Source organism: Oryza glaberrima, chromosome 12, assembly GCF_000147395.1.
Source record: "Oryza glaberrima chromosome 12, OglaRS2, whole genome shotgun sequence".
NCBI classification, from domain to species: domain Eukaryota; kingdom Viridiplantae; phylum Streptophyta; class Magnoliopsida; order Poales; family Poaceae; genus Oryza; species Oryza glaberrima.
Genome location: NC_068337.1, coordinates 7288280 through 7308764, shown reverse-complemented (window position 1 = coordinate 7308764; position 20485 = coordinate 7288280). Strand labels below are relative to the sequence as shown.

At 42.2% G+C, this 20485-nt stretch overlaps 2 protein-coding genes across 2 annotated transcripts; one reads left to right on the top strand and one right to left on the bottom strand.

The window, feature by feature from the left end:
* The first annotated feature begins 1137 nt into the window (after positions 1-1137).
* On the top strand, positions 1138-2936 carry LOC127756440 (cysteine-rich receptor-like protein kinase 43). Its single transcript, XM_052281772.1, has 3 exons — positions 1138-1388; positions 1491-1635; positions 1945-2936. Exons 1-3 carry the CDS (start codon positions 1309-1311, stop codon positions 2191-2193), a joined length of 474 nt encoding a protein of 157 aa, XP_052137732.1. The 5' UTR covers positions 1138-1308; the 3' UTR covers positions 2194-2936.
* A 15321-nt stretch (positions 2937-18257) lies between these two features.
* LOC127757064 (putative ATP synthase protein YMF19) lies at positions 18258-19912 on the bottom strand. Its single transcript, XM_052282486.1, has one exon. It carries the CDS (start codon positions 19374-19376, stop codon positions 18909-18911), a length of 468 nt encoding a protein of 155 aa, XP_052138446.1. The 5' UTR covers positions 19377-19912; the 3' UTR covers positions 18258-18908.
* Positions 19913-20485: the final 573 nt, after the last annotated feature.

Genomic DNA, 20485 nt, shown 5'->3' with positions numbered 1-20485 from the left:
GCAATTGAATCTCAAGTGTTGGGTCTCCGGGATTGCACAGTTCGTTTCTAGGGAGTGTTGGCCTATCTTGCTAGAATTTGGCAAGCTAGAAAATCCTATAATCCCATCGATTATAGTAACCAAATTGAAAATATCAGTATCACAAGATCTTATTCTTGTCATCTCAAGAATCTTGACATAGACAAACATCATTGCCAATTGCACAGTCCCAACTTCTAAGAAATGCATCAGGGCAAAAGCCGATATATAGTAGCCCTATCCTCCCAATTGCTACACCATGGATCCACTTGCTTAGCATCACAGGAGTCTATGTAACATTGTACAGTACATCTTTAGAAACACTGCAGAATACAATGCTGATTTGATGATAGTATAGAATCGTCTTATCAACGCCATCAATTTGCTGCTTTATCATTCCTTGAAAATGAAATCCTTTGTCAGCTGGAGCATGCACTATACCAGCTCATAGCTTGTTGAATCAGAGTATTTTGATTCTTATATTGAGCTGGCCTCTAGCTGGTAACTATCTGTCCCAATTACTCACGCTTTAGTTCCTCTCGCTGTACCACTCGTTCATCCAACAATTGCAGCCTTGGGGACTGAACTTAAATGTTACCATAATCTGAATGACCAGTTCTCTATAGATGGCAAGGTACTTTATGACTTTATGTTGAGAATATTTCAGGAACTTTGTATCACTGATTTTATGCTTTTTGTAATTTTACATAGACTATATACATTATCATCTCAATGATAACATTTGCTCAGGTGCACTGGTTTTATTGTTTAACTTTTGGCTTACGTTTTTCAGGGTGTGTTACGTGATGGTCTCGAGGTTGCCATCAGGAAACAAGCAAACGCACGTCCTAATCGATATGACGAGATGCCTGAAATGCGTCGTTTGATTCATCTCTGCTCAATGCTTGAACACAAAAATATAGTTAAGCTACTGGGATATTGCCATGAAAACAGGGGATTTGATACGTCCAATGAATTTCTGTTGCTGGTAGAAGAATATATGGCCAATGGAAACTTAAGCAACTTTATCTATGGCACGTAGTTTCACCTATAAATGCTGATTATACGTCAATTCTCAACAAACTCTCTTCATAACATTCTTGCCTCTAATGGTTTTTAATTTTCTGTTCAAATTGTATCGTTATTGCAGGGGAGCAGCTTGATTGCTCCTCCCGGTTCCGAATAATTCAAGGGATAACTCAGGGAATTATTTACCTTCACACACACTCTGGGAAACCTACTATAGTCCATCTGGACCTGAAACCAGACAACATCCTCCTGGATTCAGACATGAACCCTAAAATTGGTGATTTTGGACTAGCTAAAGTATTAAAAGATGATGAGGTCAATGCAAGCGTTCGTGGAACATTGTAAGATACAGGGCATTCCAATAATTCCATGTGAATTTATTTTCTTTCTGTTTTCTCTACTGAATTTTCTGAGTATTTAAATTTGTATCGGGTTATATTTAGGGGCTATATGCCACCAGAATATATTGTTGAAGGTGTTATCTCAGTAAAGAATGATGTCTACGGTTTTGGCGTAACACTGCTTGAGACCATTAGTGGAATGAGCGATTCTGGAAGAGATGCTCGTCATCAAGCTTCCATTGAGTGGGTAAGTAAATAGGCATTTCTTCAGAATTTTTCTTTTACTGTCGAATATATTCTCATACAGTAAATTGTTACGACTTAAAATCTAACTAAACTTCATCAGATGATAGTAATTCGGAATACGAAAATATCTGGTGCAATTTGTTAACAGCAAAGATACATGTTGCTCGTATAAATTTTGCTTACTAATATTCTTTCACGCCCTAATTAATTCCTAGTATCAATGCACAAAGGATGGTTTATGAATGAAAACCAGGTGACAATTTCTGTAACTAAACTTGTAATGTCGATGTGGTTTTTTGTCTCTCTCCAGGCATGGAACGTACGTCTATCTGGAGGTATACACAAGCTATTCTATCCATCACTGTGTGACGAGTCTCAACTGAAGGAGATCAAAAGATGCATGGAGATTGGACTGCTCTGTACCCAGAACAAACCGTCAGACAGGCCAACAATGCCTGATGTTCTTGAAATGCTACACGGCAAGAAGAAGGTACCGACCCCCAAGCAACCAGGCTACATCAAAAGAGTACGGGCTGCAGGACGTCACAAACAAGTGTAGGCAGAAACCGTCATGGCGTCTCCAATCACCATGTACTCAATGCTTGGTTTTTGTTTTTAATTTTCAACAATGGAAAACTGTTTTACATCTTGCAAATTAATCTGGATCTGCTTGATTTTGTTACAACATCAAACACTTGGAACTGTGATTTTTGTGAGCTCGGTTATATATATATGGGCATGATATATAACTGCCTTGGTGCAAACGTACAGTATTATGTTGAAACAAGATCTGCTTCAGTATGGTTAGTTTTCTTCTTCGCAAACCATGACCGCAGCACTTGAGTTTCGCGTTCTTGGATGTTTTTCAGTCATCGCAGCGTAACTGGACTGAAAACTCTGAACCAACATATCGAGGTTGCGTAGCCTTCTGAAAAGAAGAGAAAAGAAAGGCTCCGGTATTCTGCAGATCACTACGCTAAGAAGCAGGGACGCATCTGTGTTACTATCATTCCGATATTCACTAGCTCAGAGCCATATATGGAAGCCAAACTGAGATCCTCCTATCCTATCAAGTTGGCTGGCCTTCGTACCTCTGGAGTTGCAGTGGTGTATTCAAGATATGGCACCCTCCATCCCCTGATGCAGCTCGTTCCTAATGAGAAGGTGTCATGCACGCAGCTATTTAATGTCTTGGAATACCCATCAGCTTAGACATCTGGACTGAAATTGTTGGTGTACGCAACTCATTATGGTACTAGAGCCAGAGGTATTGAGTTTAAATTTCAGCTGACATGCAATTACATAAAAGATGTGTTTCCATGCTTTTAAAAGAAAAAACTGCACGTATATTAAAGAAAATGAGAGACCCAAATTAAAAAGTTAGTTAATAGCCTAAACTTCATTTGTAAAGGGTAATTTCGTCCACGAGGGAGTTAATTAATCTGTGATCCTATCGGTCCGGTTCTCACATCAAAGTCCGCCGGCAAATGTTCCTGCTCGCCACCATCACAATGATGAACGTGTGGCGTCTGGCCGTGGCATTTGCATCGCGCTAAAAATCTTGGCCGTTTTGCACTTCGTTTTTACAAACAAACAAAAAACGAAAGGTGCATACCAAACCTCAAATTTACAATCATTCTCGTGTACAATCATTCAGCTATTTATTGTTGGCACTGCACCATGATCTTTTTGTTTTGCCAAACCGAGCTAAGTTCTGGATGTCGAAATGTTACATTTTATAGTTCTTACACCATAGTTATATTGTAATTCTTAAATGGGTTAGATTTTGCCATTTCTGTGTTTGGCTTCTTTATTTTGTATTTCTGGCAACATAGTTGTGCTGTTATTCTTGAGGTCCCAAGAATAAAAAAGAAGCAGCTCAATGTAGAACTGCTCCCATCAACTATGAGATTAGATAGATACTGGTACTAAAATAATGAACCACTGCCACAGAACTTAAAATAGAATAGGTGCCGGAGTAGGTAAAACTGATACCTACAGCACCTTTCCCACCCACGCGCCCACCCACGCGTCCGTCCACGCGCCAAAATCCAAAATCCAAAGAATCGGCACCTTTATCCTTAAATAGAGCACCAATTATTGGTCTCAAAGAAATATGCCGGTTTTTATTAAAAATCCAGCACCTTTTAGGACCCGTCCCATCGGAGTAGTTGGCGCGGGGCCCACCCAAGAACAAGCTTCTTTGTGGTAAAAGGAATAGGTGCCATTTTTTTTTAAAAAAAACATACCTATAATATATTATAGGTGCCGGGTTTTTAGAAAACCGACGCACTGTAAAACCGAGCCAAGCCGCACGGGGGAGGGAGATATTTTCAAGCCGTTCTTATCCATCTGGCCCCGACCGCACCCACCTCTCTCTCTCTCCATCCTCCTCTTCTCCTCCTCCTTCATCTCTCGCGCACCCTCCCATGGCTCTCTTGCGTACCCAGCGTCAACGGCGGCCCGGTGGTGGACGCGGCGGTGGCGCCTTCCCTCCGCCAGATCCGCCCGATAAGGGAGGCATCAGTCCAGAGCGAGGTGTGGTGGCGGAGGCGCCCTCCGCCATATCCCGCCGGGAGGGGAGGTGTCGGCCTAGTGCGAGGTGCGGCGGTGCCCTCCGCCAGATCCGGTCGGGAGGAGTCCGCGACGGCCCGGCAGCGCCCTCCCCTATGCTAGATTCGGCGGGAGTGGGGGTAGCGGCGGCAGTGTCTCCCCTCCGCCAGATCTGGTTGGGAGGGGAGGCGGTAGTGCGGTGCAAGGTGCGGCGGCAACCCGGTGGGAGTTGTGTTCTTGCTGTTCATATTGTTCTTCCTGTTCATGTATGTTCTTGCATGTCTATAAATTAAATTGTTGTATGCAATATGCTTGGGGTGAAGGGGATTTGCTCGATACATTGGCTCAAATTCTTATAATTTTTTTTCATGTTCTTGGATAGTTTTCAATCTCGGGGTTTGACGAATATGTTCTTAGATGGGGGTTGCTAATGTGGATTTGTTGAATGTGTTTTTGGATGGGGGAGCTGCTGATGTGGGAATACGCTCGATTCGAGCCGATGCATCAAGCCTTTTTTTTTTTTGCTCGCGTAGGCCTCAAAGGTGTCGGTTTTGAAATCAGCACCAATCACCCGGAGTCATCAGTCCCACCTCTGTGGTGCCGGTTAGGAAATCTGGCACCTAAGGGTGTTTCCCTACCGGCACCAATAGCCCTTTCTGTAGTAGTGAACACAATAATCATGAACAAAAATCATCAAAAACAAACGTCGTCCTGCCGGATCCACCGAGGGAATGGCGGCCGATGCCGGGTTCACCGTGGGAACGGCCGCCGATGCCGTCTCGTCTACCGCCAACGCCACCGATGCCGTCTCGCACGGAGAGGGGAGCAGAAGGGAAGGGTTGGAACAGGGGAGAGAAAAAAGACGGGCGAGAGGGGGCGAAGCGAGTGGATAAGCTCCATCTCGCCCCCCTTTGTGCTAAAAAAAAGGAAAACCCATCTACTGACTTGGCTCGATTTTGAAAGGTGTTGCGTTTTTTTTTAGAAAACCAGCATCTAAAATATATTATAGGTGTTGATTTTAATTAACTGACACCTATAATATATTAAAAGTTATATTTTTATTAAAAATCGTTATCTATAGTGTACGCGTCGGTTTTTCTTTAAAGCCCGCACCTACATTTGGTGTCAGTTTTTTTTATGTTTTCATCCTGCGGAGGTGAGAAAATATCTATAGATGCCGCTTTAGCACTTTCGGCACTACGTGTCTATTCGTAGTAGTAGGGTTACGAGTTACACGACGGCACGTGGTATATGCAATAGTTCAAAATTTGGCTGAGAACCAAATTAAAAAAAGCAGGATTACACATAAAAACAGTCCGATAAATTAAATACGTGTATAACACGGTGTACAGTAGCGGGAGTACTTTCCCAATGACCGAGACTGTTAAGAATTAATCCATGGCCAAAATTAGTACCAAAACACAAAACCAACGACGTGTAATGTTGGCGAACGCGCGATCGAGTCGCCGCAATCGTCTAATAAATTAAGCGTCTCCCCTCTCGTTTAAATAAGCTAGGTTTTATAAACAAATTCTAATCGATCTCCTGCTATGGCATCCATCACGTCCAAGCTCCTGCGCTTCGCCCGCGAGGCCGCCGCCTCCTGCCGCGCGGCGTGGACCGGCCGCCGGCGACCATCCTCCGCCGCCGCGGCGGCGGCAAAGAAGAAGACGAAAACCTAGCAGGACGGCAGAGGGTATTTGGAAACGCACAACTGTCGACGAAACAGATCGACCTCTCTCTGCGACGATGTGACGGATGTACACTGGCGTATTTGGAAACACACAACTGTCGTCGACGAGGTAGGGATCTGCATACAATCTGCATGGCTTCTTCCTTAACCCTATTTGGGGCGAAGCCAGAATTTATGGTTAGGGGGTGTGGGTAGAGCGAACAAGTCATAAGTCAGAGTAAACAATACCGATGATAAAACAAGACATCATGCGTTCTGCCATAAAAAAGCTTGAATTTAGCTCTTTAGTTGTATCATTGGATGTTTGACAGTTTGAGACTTGAGACACCATGCTCGACAATGAGACACAATGGGAGGACGGAGAGACATATGAAACCGAATCAATGAAGACGAGTAGTTGATTTGCATTGTCTCTTTCTTATTGATTAATTTTCTATATCATGTTTATTGATAATGGACTAATTAATATGCTAATACGCTAGTTAGTACAGTAGGGAGGGGGTCGGATAGGTTGGCCCCCTCTGGCACCCCCTATAGCTGCGCCCCTGACCCTATATATGCCCTCTCTGTCTTATATAGAATAATTTTATGATCCTACTGAGATGTGCTATTTGTTAATTTATTATATTAGTACATCAATTCCGCAAAATTGATACATATCCTAGGGCCAAATATGCATGATTACATACCAAACATGTATAAACAGTGAAGTTCATCAAAAAGATGTTAGTACCTTTTATGATGGATTAATAAAAAAAAGCGTACCCTAGATTAGGCCAGTAATGTATTTTCAGTTAGTATCGTATCTTAGCTATTAGGAGTAAACTTTCGTTGCGATGGGATGTAATATCCCAATATTAATATTTTTTATATTCCAAATAGTAAAATTTAAAATGCTATTTTTTTATTGAGATAATCTCTTCGTGTTGTCTATCTGAAAGTGAAGCATTAATTAATCACATAAAAGGAGGAAGTGCCCAAAATAGGAGTTTTGTTGCAGTGTTCTTTTGTGGAATTATGAGGTTTTTACAATTGAAGTTTTCGACCCAAGTTCTCATGCATTTCTTTCAATTGTAAAAACCTCATCACCCCTTACTGAACAATCATTTTCATAATATTTTAACATATATCTTTATTATTTTTATAATACTTAACATATAGTTATGAATATATTCCGCATCAAAGCGCGCATATCATTTGTTTCCTTCATGATTAGTACTGATAAAACCTGAAATTTCATTATTGTTTTCCTTTTTACAAAAGTTACTTAGTAATTTCCGCAGCAAAGTGTGGAGAATCACCTAGTTGGAATGATGGTTATACTCCTTAAAAGACTTTTTCCCCTCCCTGTGTAAATAGCACACAGCAATCCTTCCCCATCCTGGGAGATGAAATGTGAAGTTTGTATCACAGATTTCTAATTAATCACTTAAAAAAATATATATGGGGTCGGCTATTAGAGGCATCTGGATTTGTTCGGCAGTTAAGAAGTAAACATAAGTGTCAAAAACATAGACTCTGTTGGTACTTAGAGATGCTTAAACATTGGTGTTGGCAGATGGAACCAACTTCGTGTACATCCTTAATTTCTCTAACTGGGTTAATTTGTCATCTTTTTTGTTGATGAAACTGATAGTTGCCTTGTACTGTCTTCGTACGAAATAACTTTACTACTTATATGCTATATTTCGACAAACCTATCTTGTGTATATATAACATGTGCATTAAGGGGATTACATGGTTTTGCTAAGTATCAGTTACTAACATTGAATCAGCAGATGTTGGAGGGGGTGGTGGCTACTTTGGTTCAAGCTCAGCTGGTGATGGATGGGGTGGGGGTGACTCCGGTGGAAGCTCATGCGGCGGTGGATGTGGTGGTGGCGGATGTGGTGGTGGTGGTGATTGATAGGTGGTTAAGGTTGTGTTTGGTCATGTGTTTTTTTGGTTTTTAGGGTCTGGCAGCATCAAGTTGGTTGTATTTGGTACAGTCATGCCGTGGTCATTGTACCAGCTATTTTGGCCTTATTCTTAAATGCAGCTCTCCTGCGTATTCGAGAAAAATATTGCTAGCAACACACATGCCTCATCAATATTGATCACATAGCATATCAGCATCACATGAGACTGATGAGAGATAATAAACAGTGAGGAACATGAGTTTCTTATAAATCCATGTCCCCCAAGGGTCATAAGCTAGGAAGTTATATGTTAGTATTTTTGTTTACCAAGCGATCGCTTGGCGACTTAAGTCAGCTTGTAAAGGCATGCTACATTGGGTAATATTGAAATTTCTTGTATGCGCATACGTAGCTGGCACATGCACAGGCCCACGCCATCCCCAGTGCCGTGCAGGAGCAGACACGTGTACGTTGCCGTCGCTGTATCGAAAAAATCATGATTAGTGTAACTAACGTAGTTATTAGATAATGACGATAATTATGACAAGCTTTTTTTCGAAGGTTGTTTTATATTTTACTAAAATTTTGAAAAATCCATACGTAATATTTGAAACATTCAAATTAAATATGAAACTCTCTATTAAAAATTAAAATTCATACCCCAAATTTAAAACTTTCAACTCAAAATTTGAACTTTTCAAGTCGAATCAAAACTTTCAAATCGAAATACGAACTTTCAAGTCTAAATTTGAAAACTTTCAACTCAAAATTTAAAAACTTTCAACTCAAATTTGTAAAACTTTTAACTCAATATTTGATACTAGAACTTAAATTTTCAAACTTTCAACTCGAAGTTTGAACTTTCAAGTCAAAACTTGAAAACTTTTAACTCAGATTTAAACACTTTCAAGTAAAGATTTATTCAAGTTTAATATGAAAGATACAATATATTTGCAAATACTTGATATTGCTGAAATATTTTATATCATATATCAAATATTAAGTTGCAACTTTAAAAATATTATAAAACACTAGCTGAAACATGCAACATTCACAAAATAATTAGTGAAACATGCTATAAATACTTGAAACATTTAAATAAAACTAGGTGCAACATTTAAAAACATCCATTCAAAAGCTAAATTTTTTCTTTCATTGTAATATAACCATGTGTGTCTCGTACTAAAGATTTAACTACAACCATTTAATGGTGCAATCGAATTGTAAATTAGATAAGTAATTTAAGAGAAAAATAGCTTAAAATTGCTAAAGAGGACTTGAACCAACCTAACAAACTATGCTTTGTTTTTATAATAGATGCATGTATGCATGTAGATTTGTTTTTAGTTGTGTCTGATGTGTGCACCCGCGCACCTGCACCTACGAATGCTGGTGCGACGCCTGATTTTTAGCTAAAGAATGGGGCCTCCGGTCCATAGTAGCATCAGGGTGGTTTAGCACCACCTAAGAATTTTAGGTGGTTTGAGAACATAAACTTATTCTATATATATACAACGTATCCATCGACTGAACTTGTGGTGAGCTACCAGGACGTCAGCATTATGGAGGTGTTACCTCTTTGTAAGTTGTAATAACTCAATAAAAGGTGTAGCACATAGCATGATCTATTAAATCATGCTTCTATTGGAGGTGTAATATTAAAACCCTCTACTTCTAACAGGCAATACCTTGTAAAAATAGAAGGAAATTATGATATCTTATATGTTTATGTACTTACATGATGTGAAAAAACAAATGTAAAACATCAAATTGAAACATGGCACTCATATGTTTTTTAATACAACTTAACATTGCAAGTAGCTATATAGCTAAAATGGAGCTCTGTGCGGCAAAATTAATTTGAAGTAAAATTTGTGGCTTTATTTTATTGTGAAGTAATCATAGCTATGGAATTAACATTGGGTTTATATATGAATCCTCGTAATTATTTCATCATGGTTCATATTACATTTCAGTTGCTAGATACTACCACATTTTCATATAGTTTGTCCTACTTGATACATCTTGCTTGATCGTTTCTCTTGATTGTTTACAATTGATTCTGATTGCATGGAACATCCCTTACCATAAGAAAGGGATATGATATAGAGATTTGCTGGGTATTTTGCTTTTGCTAGCCCACTAAAGAACAAGGATAAAATTTCTTATCCTGTTACCACCCATTCCAACAGGGAAGAGTAATGCAAGCAAATTCGGGAGATTCATGAGGATAACAACTTACTACATATCTAGTGGAAGATGTGGATACCATTGTAATCCCTACAGGAAACTTGTGTTTTATCATACAAATATGAACTATATATAGATTGGAAGAAAAATATGGGACAAGTTAAATGTCCAGAGGAGCGGAAGTGAATAACTTATAAAGTGACATAAATAATGCTTACCGTATGAAGAAAAGGATGCACCCATGCATTAGTGAATGCTCATAAGATGCAATCAATGTGTAGCACTGTAAACTGAATGGGTAGGAGAATTGCCAATTATATTTGTATATAAATAGTAGTATAATAAACCCATGCATGCAGGTCACATGGAAAGAAAATTAACAACTCAACGAGGAGAGCCTCGCCAAACTTGCGGCCGAGTAGAGCAACGCATTTGCAAAGCACATGAACCAACACCCCACACCAGCCCACCAAACAAATAACAATGACAGAGTCCACACGCGGGGCAACGTTGCCGAGTTCCCCACCTAAGCAACACAATACCTCCAACATCTCAAAAAAGTATGATCGTTGATAAGGGCTTGCCACCAACAGCAACATAGCAGCTCTGGCTTCACAACAAAAGGGCATCATTGTCAAGCCCATCGCAAAGGATCAAGTAACTTCAACTTCCCACGACGAACAATAACCAAAGCCACAGAGATGCCAATTCATGCACACGGCTAGCAACATGCCATTATTGCCTAGCATCATTGCACCCTAACAACAAAGCAACTCCAACTCCACCTAGGCACCTACAAGAGTCCAACGGAACCACCTGCTTCAAGTAAGAAACTGGTACTAATAAGGAGAACGTCTCCTAAAACAACCTAAGCTTGAATAGCTTTAGTGGGAAAGCTGAAGGCCTTGAGCCAATGCAAAAGTATGTAAATGACCACTGCTGCGTGAGGAAAGATTCTCCATATCTGCGCCCCCATGGAAGATAAGACATGAACTGCTGTCGCCCTAGAGTTTCCACCTAGAGTTTGATGTAGGGGGAGGGGCAACACAGCATAATGACACCTTCGATGAGGAGAGTGGCGTCATAGGGCATTCCTGTCATTAGACGAGGCAACACCCATTAAGGCTTTATAGTCAGGAAAGAGAAAACAAAACCACGCACTGACATCGCCTACCCACACATCCGAGGAAAGATCAGCACCGAACCGACGGCTGCTGAGCAAGGCTAGCCACCGCTAGACCAAACAAGTAGCTACAGTTGTACCCTCAACACCGACTCTAAACAACTGGGTACATACCCAAAGACATCACCGGAGTGGAAGGTCGTGGAGGGAGACATTGAGAGAAAAATCTATCTCCCTAGCATAGACCCACCATCCGCTGCTATCTAAGGACTTCACCTATCTAGATGATCTAAGAGTGGTTTTTCGCGATAAAGGGCCCCTCCAGATGACGTCCCCAGGGAGAAATACGATGAAGAACACCGCCTCCGTTCATCGAGGTCTCAAGGAGATCCAGGACAAGGTTTTCACCCAATGGCCATAGCAGGAAAGGAGAGGGACACCTCGGCAAATGCCCCTAGGAGAGAAAAGTATGCCCAATGCGTCGACCAGGCTAGGCTTTCGCCTGCCTCCCACCTGGTAAGCTGCTCCATTGTTCCACCAGCAGCCATCCACTGTCAGCACGTCAACACTTTTGGTATTTCTTATGTTCACAGATAAAATCCGCAAGCGTATGGATAGACCGTTGTAGCACTTCACCCAAAATAGAAACTAACTAAGAAGTATACCATACAAAATAAATCTCAATTACTTAATTAAAGTAAAGTATTCTCTAGAGCAAAGTTATCATTCAGGTACGAAAGAAATAGAGAAAGATACCGACAACTCCGGAACTCCTACAACTCTTTCTTCCTCACTCTCTCCCTTATTCTAAGTATACATAAAAGAATACAAAGACCCTATTATAATTCAGCTCGTATCTTGGTGTGTATTGAAATGGCGGAGGAGAGGGCCTTTTATAGCTTCATGAAGGTGGTTGGAGCGTGGAAACTGGCCACAACCACCATAGGAAGGTCAGTAGTAACTGCCAAAGTCGGTTATGGTTGGGCTGGGCTGAGCCTACTCCTTCCTCTTGGGCCATGGCATGTGGGTCTTTATTCCATTGGCATGGTGGTTGGGCCCAGTTGCAAGTATTTCGTTGGGTTTATGGGCCGAAGACTCCATGGGCTTGGTTATGATGTGATTCTTCCCCTCCTTTATGTATGTTTCATCTCAACTTTGGTAGTTTGTCATCGGTATCCAAATATACACCAACACTTTTTGAATTTGTTAGAATGAAAGCTACCACTATGTTGTATGTTTTATATTTTTAGATTTATACATGCATTAACTGTGTAAATTTGGTATTTAACTGTCGTCAACAGACACCGCTGCTCCGATGCCCCTCGCCAGCCAACCTCTACCTGCCTCAGGGGTCATCATCTCCGGCCACCCTCGAGCATCCTCCATTGTGTTGCCACCCGAGGAAGGGCGTAGCAGCTCCCCACCACACCAAACCGGTTGCACGCTGCATTGTCTCCACGATGGCGCGCCGCCAAGCCTTCATGGTCACGCTCCGCGCTGCTCGCTCCATGGCAATGCACCGCCTCCAAGGTCTATTCCCTCTGCAGCACCTCGACGCTCCGCCATTCATCCCCTCACGTCATCAACCCAGCTGCCTCATGAGTCGAGTCCCTACAATTGCCACCGGCTGCGCCACCACCTGTGGGCATCCACTGCACTGCACACACACCGCCGCCATGGGCATGGCCTATCCGGATTCACACCACACTACCTCCTCTACGCCTCATGTGGCCTCACTACTGCCATCACCGAGAGTCGCTAGAGAGGCCAGATCCAATTGCCGGGGTGCCAGATCTGGCCAAATCGGCACAAGATTTAGTGGCTCCTCCCATGGCACGACCTACCTCCCACTGTCCATCATTGGTCGGTACCCCAGCACTATCACCTCCTCCTCTACCTCACCATCTGGATTTTCCGATGGCTGCTCGGGCAGTAGCGAGGCAGAGGTGGTGGTGGTTGTTTCGCAATCCGGGCCGCCCACCTGTGGGCATCCACTGCACTGCACACACACCGCCGCCATGGGCATGGCCTATCCGGATTCGCACCACACTACCTCCTCTACGCCTCATGTGGCCTCACTACTGCCATCACCGAGAGTCGCTAGAGAGGCCAGATCCAATTGCCGGGGTGCCAGATCTGGCCAAATCGGCACAAGATTTAGTGGCTCCTCCCATGGCACGACCTACCTCCCACTGTCCATCATTGGTCGGTACCAAAGGTGGGAGCGATGCGGATGGGAGCTCACCTTCCAGAGTTGCGGTTCTATCAATCTTATTTTAAGAGAATTCAAACACATAAGAAAGAAGTGGCTTATTATGAAAGCTGGGTCCTCACGGCACCTCTCCTAAAAACACATGTAAAAACACGAAAATGGAACTATATATGTTGGTCCACTTAGTGATCCAACTACAAAACTATATGCCATTTGTCCCTCGACTCACAAAAAGAAACTCAAGTTTTATACCTCGGTCCGAACCACGGTTCACTATTTATGATGTGGCATCAATTTTTTGGTTATATTTTATTTGAAGAAAATCCCAGCTAGAATAATAAATTGCTCAACAACTGTGCAAATTCTATTATTTGGTTATATTATATTTGAAGCTTTCGTTAATTTGGAAAAAGCCTGGCACCTGTTGAGTCAGCTAGACTTGTATCCAGTGTTTTGGTTTAGTAGTCACACATTGGGTGTGATATGATTATTATGATATGGAATTTTCCTTAAGTGTTGATTTGCATAAAAAAAATGAATCATGTTGTTGATTAACAAACTGAATGACAGTGGCATCTCGAGATTAAATAGTAAACAATTTTATCTATAGTATAATGTTATGAGAAATGTATCTTTCCAAACAATCAACACAATGGTCGGAAGAAGGGTCACAACTTCACTATTCTATAATTTTGTTAGGTTACCACCAGGGTATGTCATACTATAGCAATGTTCAGTTTCAATCTGAGCTGTGGTTCCTCGCCATAGTGAACTATTTTATGTTTGAGACATGCAATACTATTAGAATGCTTCAGCTATTTTTGTTGTAGTTGCATAAGCCAATTGGTTTCTGGCGTACATTATCTGGCATCAACAAATGAATTAAGTACTACTGCAAAAGTTTATAAAAAAAATTGCATGACGTTTTAGGGGCATGGAAATAATAAAGCGTGCAGACAAAAATCTGGAATGCTTCATCGCCCATGTTTAAACGGTTCTATTGGAAAATTGTCCTCTGAAAGTTCTACACGTTCTGAAAGTGCTACAGACATGAAGTAGCTTCATTTTTGGACAACCTAGAGATCCAGCACCAGTTCATCACCTTGATGTACTGGTCCGATAAGACTGCACCTTGATCTTGAGGACAGATGACCTATCTGGGACTTTACTTGATCTCCATAAAGTGCACCATTTCATCAACCGGTCCATCATTCCATCGGTACTGACTGTTGCACCTTCCAGGATCAGCCTGATGCCGCGCATTCCAAATAAAAACACAAAATAAAAGATCATCGGGCGCAACCAATAAAAAAAATCGCCGCTTCGTTGATTTCAATATACCAGGTACTAAATATATTCACATAGCAAAGAACGTTGCAGTTATGTTAGGACTGTAAAAAAGTGTCAGAAGAATGGGAGCATAAATTAAGTGGATCACGTTGTATATGGAGTTATCGTCCGATGAACATGGTTTGCTGGATGATGGCCTTTTATATTGAATTTTTATGTTATAATTTACTACACTACTATATAAATAATCTAATCCCCTTTCTTAACGATGCCTTAACACAAGGCTTCCCTACTAAACCAGTACAGGATCACTACTCATGACTCCTTGGTCTTCATAGTCCTCGAGAACACGATCAACAATGTCTCCCATACATTGTATGACGAAATGCCTCCTCACTATCCAAGGCAAGTGCATGGTCTATCACCCATCACTTAAACCACTGTCATATATAGGTATCCTATCTCATCTTAGAGTTCCCTTGCCTTCAACAAGCACCCTTGTCTATCGACCAGGTTTCCAGACTACAAATCCCCACACTCAGATAGCATCCAAGTATAAGGCCCTCTCAACTGAGCATATCATCTAGGATCCACTCCCATATGCACAGTCTACTCAACTGAACAACACGTCCAGTCTACAAATGACTCCAAGATCCCTCTTATCCTGGATCCCTGCGCGACAACCGACTTGCCCGCAAGACTTGTCCATTTAGGTTAGGTGGACCAGACCTTCGTCGCTTTGCACATGTCATCCTTTACGCTCCACTACAATGTACAAGGTAGGTTAAGCAACGACATACCAGCGAACCCCTGGCTAACCTATTAGCCCCGTAGAGCCTAGACCAAAGGTGCCTAATAGCCTAGCCAGACTCATTCGGGTAGGGAATCCCATCGTCAGCGAAGCCAGTATGCAAGCCCAAGTCCATGCAAGAAGGCCCGCTGGATATATCCAAATTCAAAGCCCATCAAAGACTCAATTGTAAATGAGTTGGATTCGATATTTGCAGGTCAGCATCATTATTATTGTTATTTTATTAATCACTGGTGAATATTGGATTTTCTGCAATATGCATTTCATACGCAGAAATAGATGAGGCAGTGAAGTTGGATAACCCCGTTGCTAGTCAGCCAACAACATTCGATCTTGGTTTCGACAGTGAGCTTCATGGTATCAATACTGTTAGAGTATCAACGAACATATAGATGAATTGTTGATTAGTGTAGATGAATTCTTGATTGATGTTTGCAGGTGCTGTTCGTGATATTTGACCTGACGGAGAAGCGATGCCTTTTTATGTTATGGATCTAGTCCTTTTGACCAAGTTCAGCTCGTTGTGCCAGGGCATCACTTTGAGCTTGCTTTTGAAGATTCTGATTAATGCGACGATGGTTATTCTGAATTCACGTTGCTTTGCCATGATAATGTTCCGTTTTTCATGAAACAACTGTTTGGCAGTTGGTTGTTAGGCAAGATAAAGCCTACTAAACGCGAGGATCTCTGCGTGCACAACTCTGATATTTCGAACAGTGATATATGTGATATCCTGAGGGGATATGCCATAACAGCCGAGGTAAACTGCTTGAATTGTCACTTTGAGATTAGCACATTTTTCCTTATTTAGTACTGGTTTGTGAACTGCCTCTTCTCCCAAGGAAACTACTTTCTGGGTATCGACCGTAATAGGCAGAGGGCGCGGTATAGGAAAGGAGTGGATCAAAAGTATCTGCGCAGAAGGAAGAGGAACAAAGGAAGGCGACAAGAAGGCCAAGCATGCCCGACGAGTCAACTCTTTAAAAAGCTAAAATAGATGCCAACCGCACATGAATTGCAAGAATGCGGTTAGTGATTGATTGTGAAAGCAACAATTGAATAGAAAAATAAGTCGAAGGAGCTGTCAGCGAGAAAATGTTGGAATAAAGGGTCTTGGCATGTAGTCTGGTCCAACCACAACGATAGGGATTGGAATGAAAAGTGTTTGCGCCCACCTCACCAACCATCTTGTCCCGATACATACCTTCCCCTAGCAAGAGATCATGGTCAGTTCTTTGTACAGCCCATGGTATGATATTTGTCGAGAAGAAAAGAATGGCAGCCGTGTTATCACAGTAGATCACGGTTGTCTCATATGCATGCTTAGTCACATCAAGACAGAGAAGATAATTTCTCAGCCATATTGCTTCTTGAACTGCAGCCGTGCATGCTATATATTCTGATTTCATGGTAGACAAAGAGAAACAATCTTCTTTCTTACTGCACCAAGATATTGAGCCTCCTTCAAGGATAAACATATACCCTTGCCTTTTTTCGTCCATCTTTATCAGCAGATCCCTCGGCATCGCTGTATCCAACTAAATGAAAACTACCACCTTGGTAGCATAAGGCGAGATTCATCGTACCACGTAGGTAACGAAGGAGACTCTTTACTGCCATCCAATGAAAAATTCCGGGATTGCTTTAGTATCGACTCACCATACACATCTTCTACCTCATCACTGTCATCATTTGCCGGTGCAGATAATGACACATGCTCCTCAAGGATATCAACAGAACCAACCTTTTGTAGGTAGCAAAACATCTCACTCAGTAACTAAATTAGAGTTCGATCTTTTACGTTTGTGTTGTCTTTTTGCATTTATGTTTCGATCCGACATCAGATCTGAGTTATTGTTCACTGACTATATCTTAGACCATTGCGATCTCTTTCTTTCACTTGGTTTTTCTGCCTTCCCTTCGGTACTCCTTAACTCGGAGATACTCCTTCGGTACTACTTGGCTACTACTTGAACAGATGGGTTTAGTCCCTTCCTTCGGGCAACGTTTTCTCCGGGTTGAAAGAAATCCCTTACTATTAGGACATAGTGTTCGGTACGACTTAAGGCTACTGGATTTACTTTCTTTAATGTTGCATCTGCTTTCAACTATTTCATAGCCTCCCGTCCCGAGCAAACGTCGAGAGCAGGGTGTTGAGCCAAAAAGTAAAATCCATAGAGTTGGGGACTAAAGAGACTCTTTTTTGACAGCCAACCATGAAGAGAAGAGAGTCTCAGAGTAGATTCGGTAATGTTGAGTCGATCTAGTATGGAAAATTCCTCGCTGTGCGCTCGCCTTTTGCCTGCTTCTGCTTCATCTGCGGATTCCTTCCCCAGAGTTCTTACTTATAGGCTTTATAGCCAAGCAGTCCAATAGAATAGCTGCTTCTTCTAAAGCGGATTAGAGTGCGACGACCAAAGCTACGGAGCAGCCTCTACCGCTTTCCCCACTGTTCTGGTTGAACTAGGGCTTTGGCTGAGCGACCACCTTCTTCCAGTATTCTTAGCTTACTGTCTGCTTCCTGCCTGATCGGTGCTGACTGACTGTTCTTGCTTGTCTTGGGCCTGCTCTAGTTTTGGTGCAGCTAACTAAGGGTCGAATTTCGTGACTTGATGAAGAGGAAGCCGAGTATCTTTGGTCTTGAAGAGTCAGGCCAATCCAACCCGCTTGCTCCTGCCCAACTCAGTCTCAGTCGTACCATAATGCGCCTGGACTCAACACTTTTCTTGCTCCAAGACCACCCTCTAGCCCTCATGTCAAATAGATGAAAGAATTGTAAACAATCATAGAATGATTTAAGCTGAGGAACATAGAGGTCTCTCCCACCATTTTTGTCATATACCTCTTGAATAGTGTTGAAATCACACGCCACTAAGCAGGGGCCTAAACCAAGTGGTTTATCTTAGCGTGCTAGCCGCTGCTTCATTTCGTATAGCGATAACGCTTTCTCTTTCTTAGCGCTCCACCCCGCGGAGAACTCTGGTTGCGCTTTGGTTGGCTTTCTCTTTTTTTCTATTTTCTCTGACTTGACTCAGCTTGACCTACTTGACTCAGCGGTTAGAGTATCGCTTTCATACGGCGAGAGTCATTGGTTCAAATCCAATAGTAGGTAAAACCGGCCGAAACCCCCGCTTTTGCCAGCATGACAGCAAGCACAGACTGGCATCAAGGAGTCCAAAGCATCGGTTGCTTCCACTTGTTTGTTGCCTTCTTCGACCGACAGACAAGGAACCCCCCTCTTTTTCTCTTCATGTATGTGGGCTGCCTGCCCCGTCCCGAATGGACGAACAGGAAGAAGCAAGCTGAAGAAAGGCGCGAGAGACCCTCTTCCACAATTAGGTGAAGACCAGGAGGGCCGTCCACCTCACGTCAACCTTCCACTTCCCTCACCCGAGAATTGCATTTCCGCTTCAGCTTCCTTACATCCTTCTTTATTCAGGAACCTTTTGTTTGAGGGTCCTTTCTCTTCAGGGTTCCTATAGAAAGAATCTCAGACGGCTTTCATTAGATTATGCTTCCTTGCCCGTGTGGAACATGTGTGAGCATTATTTTTTTCCAACAAGTGATCCGACTGGAAGAAGTGTTATATGAGGACTTCGAGATCAAATAGAGAATCTGTCTCTCCATTCCTCGTGAGCCACTTATTTCTCCGAAATCTGAGATCAGAGTGATTTTCCTCCTTTTTCCCAAATAGTCGACGGTCTTACACCATTGGGATACTTCGGATAAACTGGAGTACATATATGAGAGACCGGTGCTAAAACCTTTTCTCGAGATATCTTCCAAATTCTTAGGGTCCTTGAAACGGATCTTGTTCCCCCGGTGCGAAAGCAGTTGGTTCCGTAGTTTGAGAATTCTGCTAATTCCAAGTATTCCATTATTATTATTTAATAAGAGAATATAAAAACTAAAGAGGAAAAGGCATAACCAGAAGAATTGTGAGAAATAAGTCAATTTATCAAGTTGAGGCATTTCGATTTGGATTTAAAATAAAACCCTCAAGACAGAAAAAGACTCCCCCCCTATATTATGAAATCATAGATTTCCTTCTAATAAATAGGAATAGGAAAAAAAAGACTCCCTTTTCTTCCTATTGATCTTGACGTCGGCGTGCTCCCCTGTCCTTCCACCCTTCTCGGCAGGAGGGATCATAGCAGGGAGCGACTACTACAGTATCGGCCTCGTTACTATGTGGTGGATTCCATTCCGTCTCTATCTATGTCATTTCGAGAGCGTTGAAGACGACTTTGCTCGACCCTCAAACTTCTTTCACTTTTATTGACTTTAGGCACTTCAAAGAATAAAGCCTCTCAAAGACACCAAAAACTAGAATGCCTTCTTTTCTTGAAAGACCGAAGTGCTTTCACTTTCTTGCCTTTCCGAAAAGGGCTGAGCTTCCTTATCCTTTTCTAGGCTGAGGCTAGGCAGAGGGTGAATTGAAAGCCAAAAGAGACAGCGCGTTCTACTAAACTCCGGATTGACTGGTTGTCTTACGCAGTGCTAGCAGGGGTTCGAATCTTCTTGATGCGGATTATCCAAGCTTAGAGTATGAAAATAGGAGCTCTTCTTACCAGCTTTGCTTTCCTCTAGAAGAGACAGGCTTACTGAAACTAGCACTAGCAGCGCGTCTTGTCCTCAGTCAAATCCAATTCAATAAAGAACAAGAAAATGTAGGTGAACAAAGAAAGAAGGCAACTGCACTGCTCTAAGCCGTATGTCATGTGCAGGTACTGTCCAGTTGAGTCTGCTTTATTTCAGAGCTTCTAATGTCCGTATGCTGTCGCGGTTTGGTCAAGTCTAAATGCTCATTATGGTGGCTCATGCGACCTACAATTTAAATAGAGCTAGTTTGGCTGCCAAGAGGCACCTGCCAAGAAGACTCAAGCTGTTGATTTCAGCTTTCATAGGGGTCTTTTGGGGGTTGTTTAAGCATAGGGATGGGCGAGTGTGGGCTACAATGCCACCGGACTTGCTGTGGGTAGCTCAAGAGGTCTGCCTATGGTTCAATTGACAGGTGGTTGTTTTTTCGGGTTGTAGTTTTTTTTTAAAGTTTTTTATGTTTCATGTACATGATGATAGAG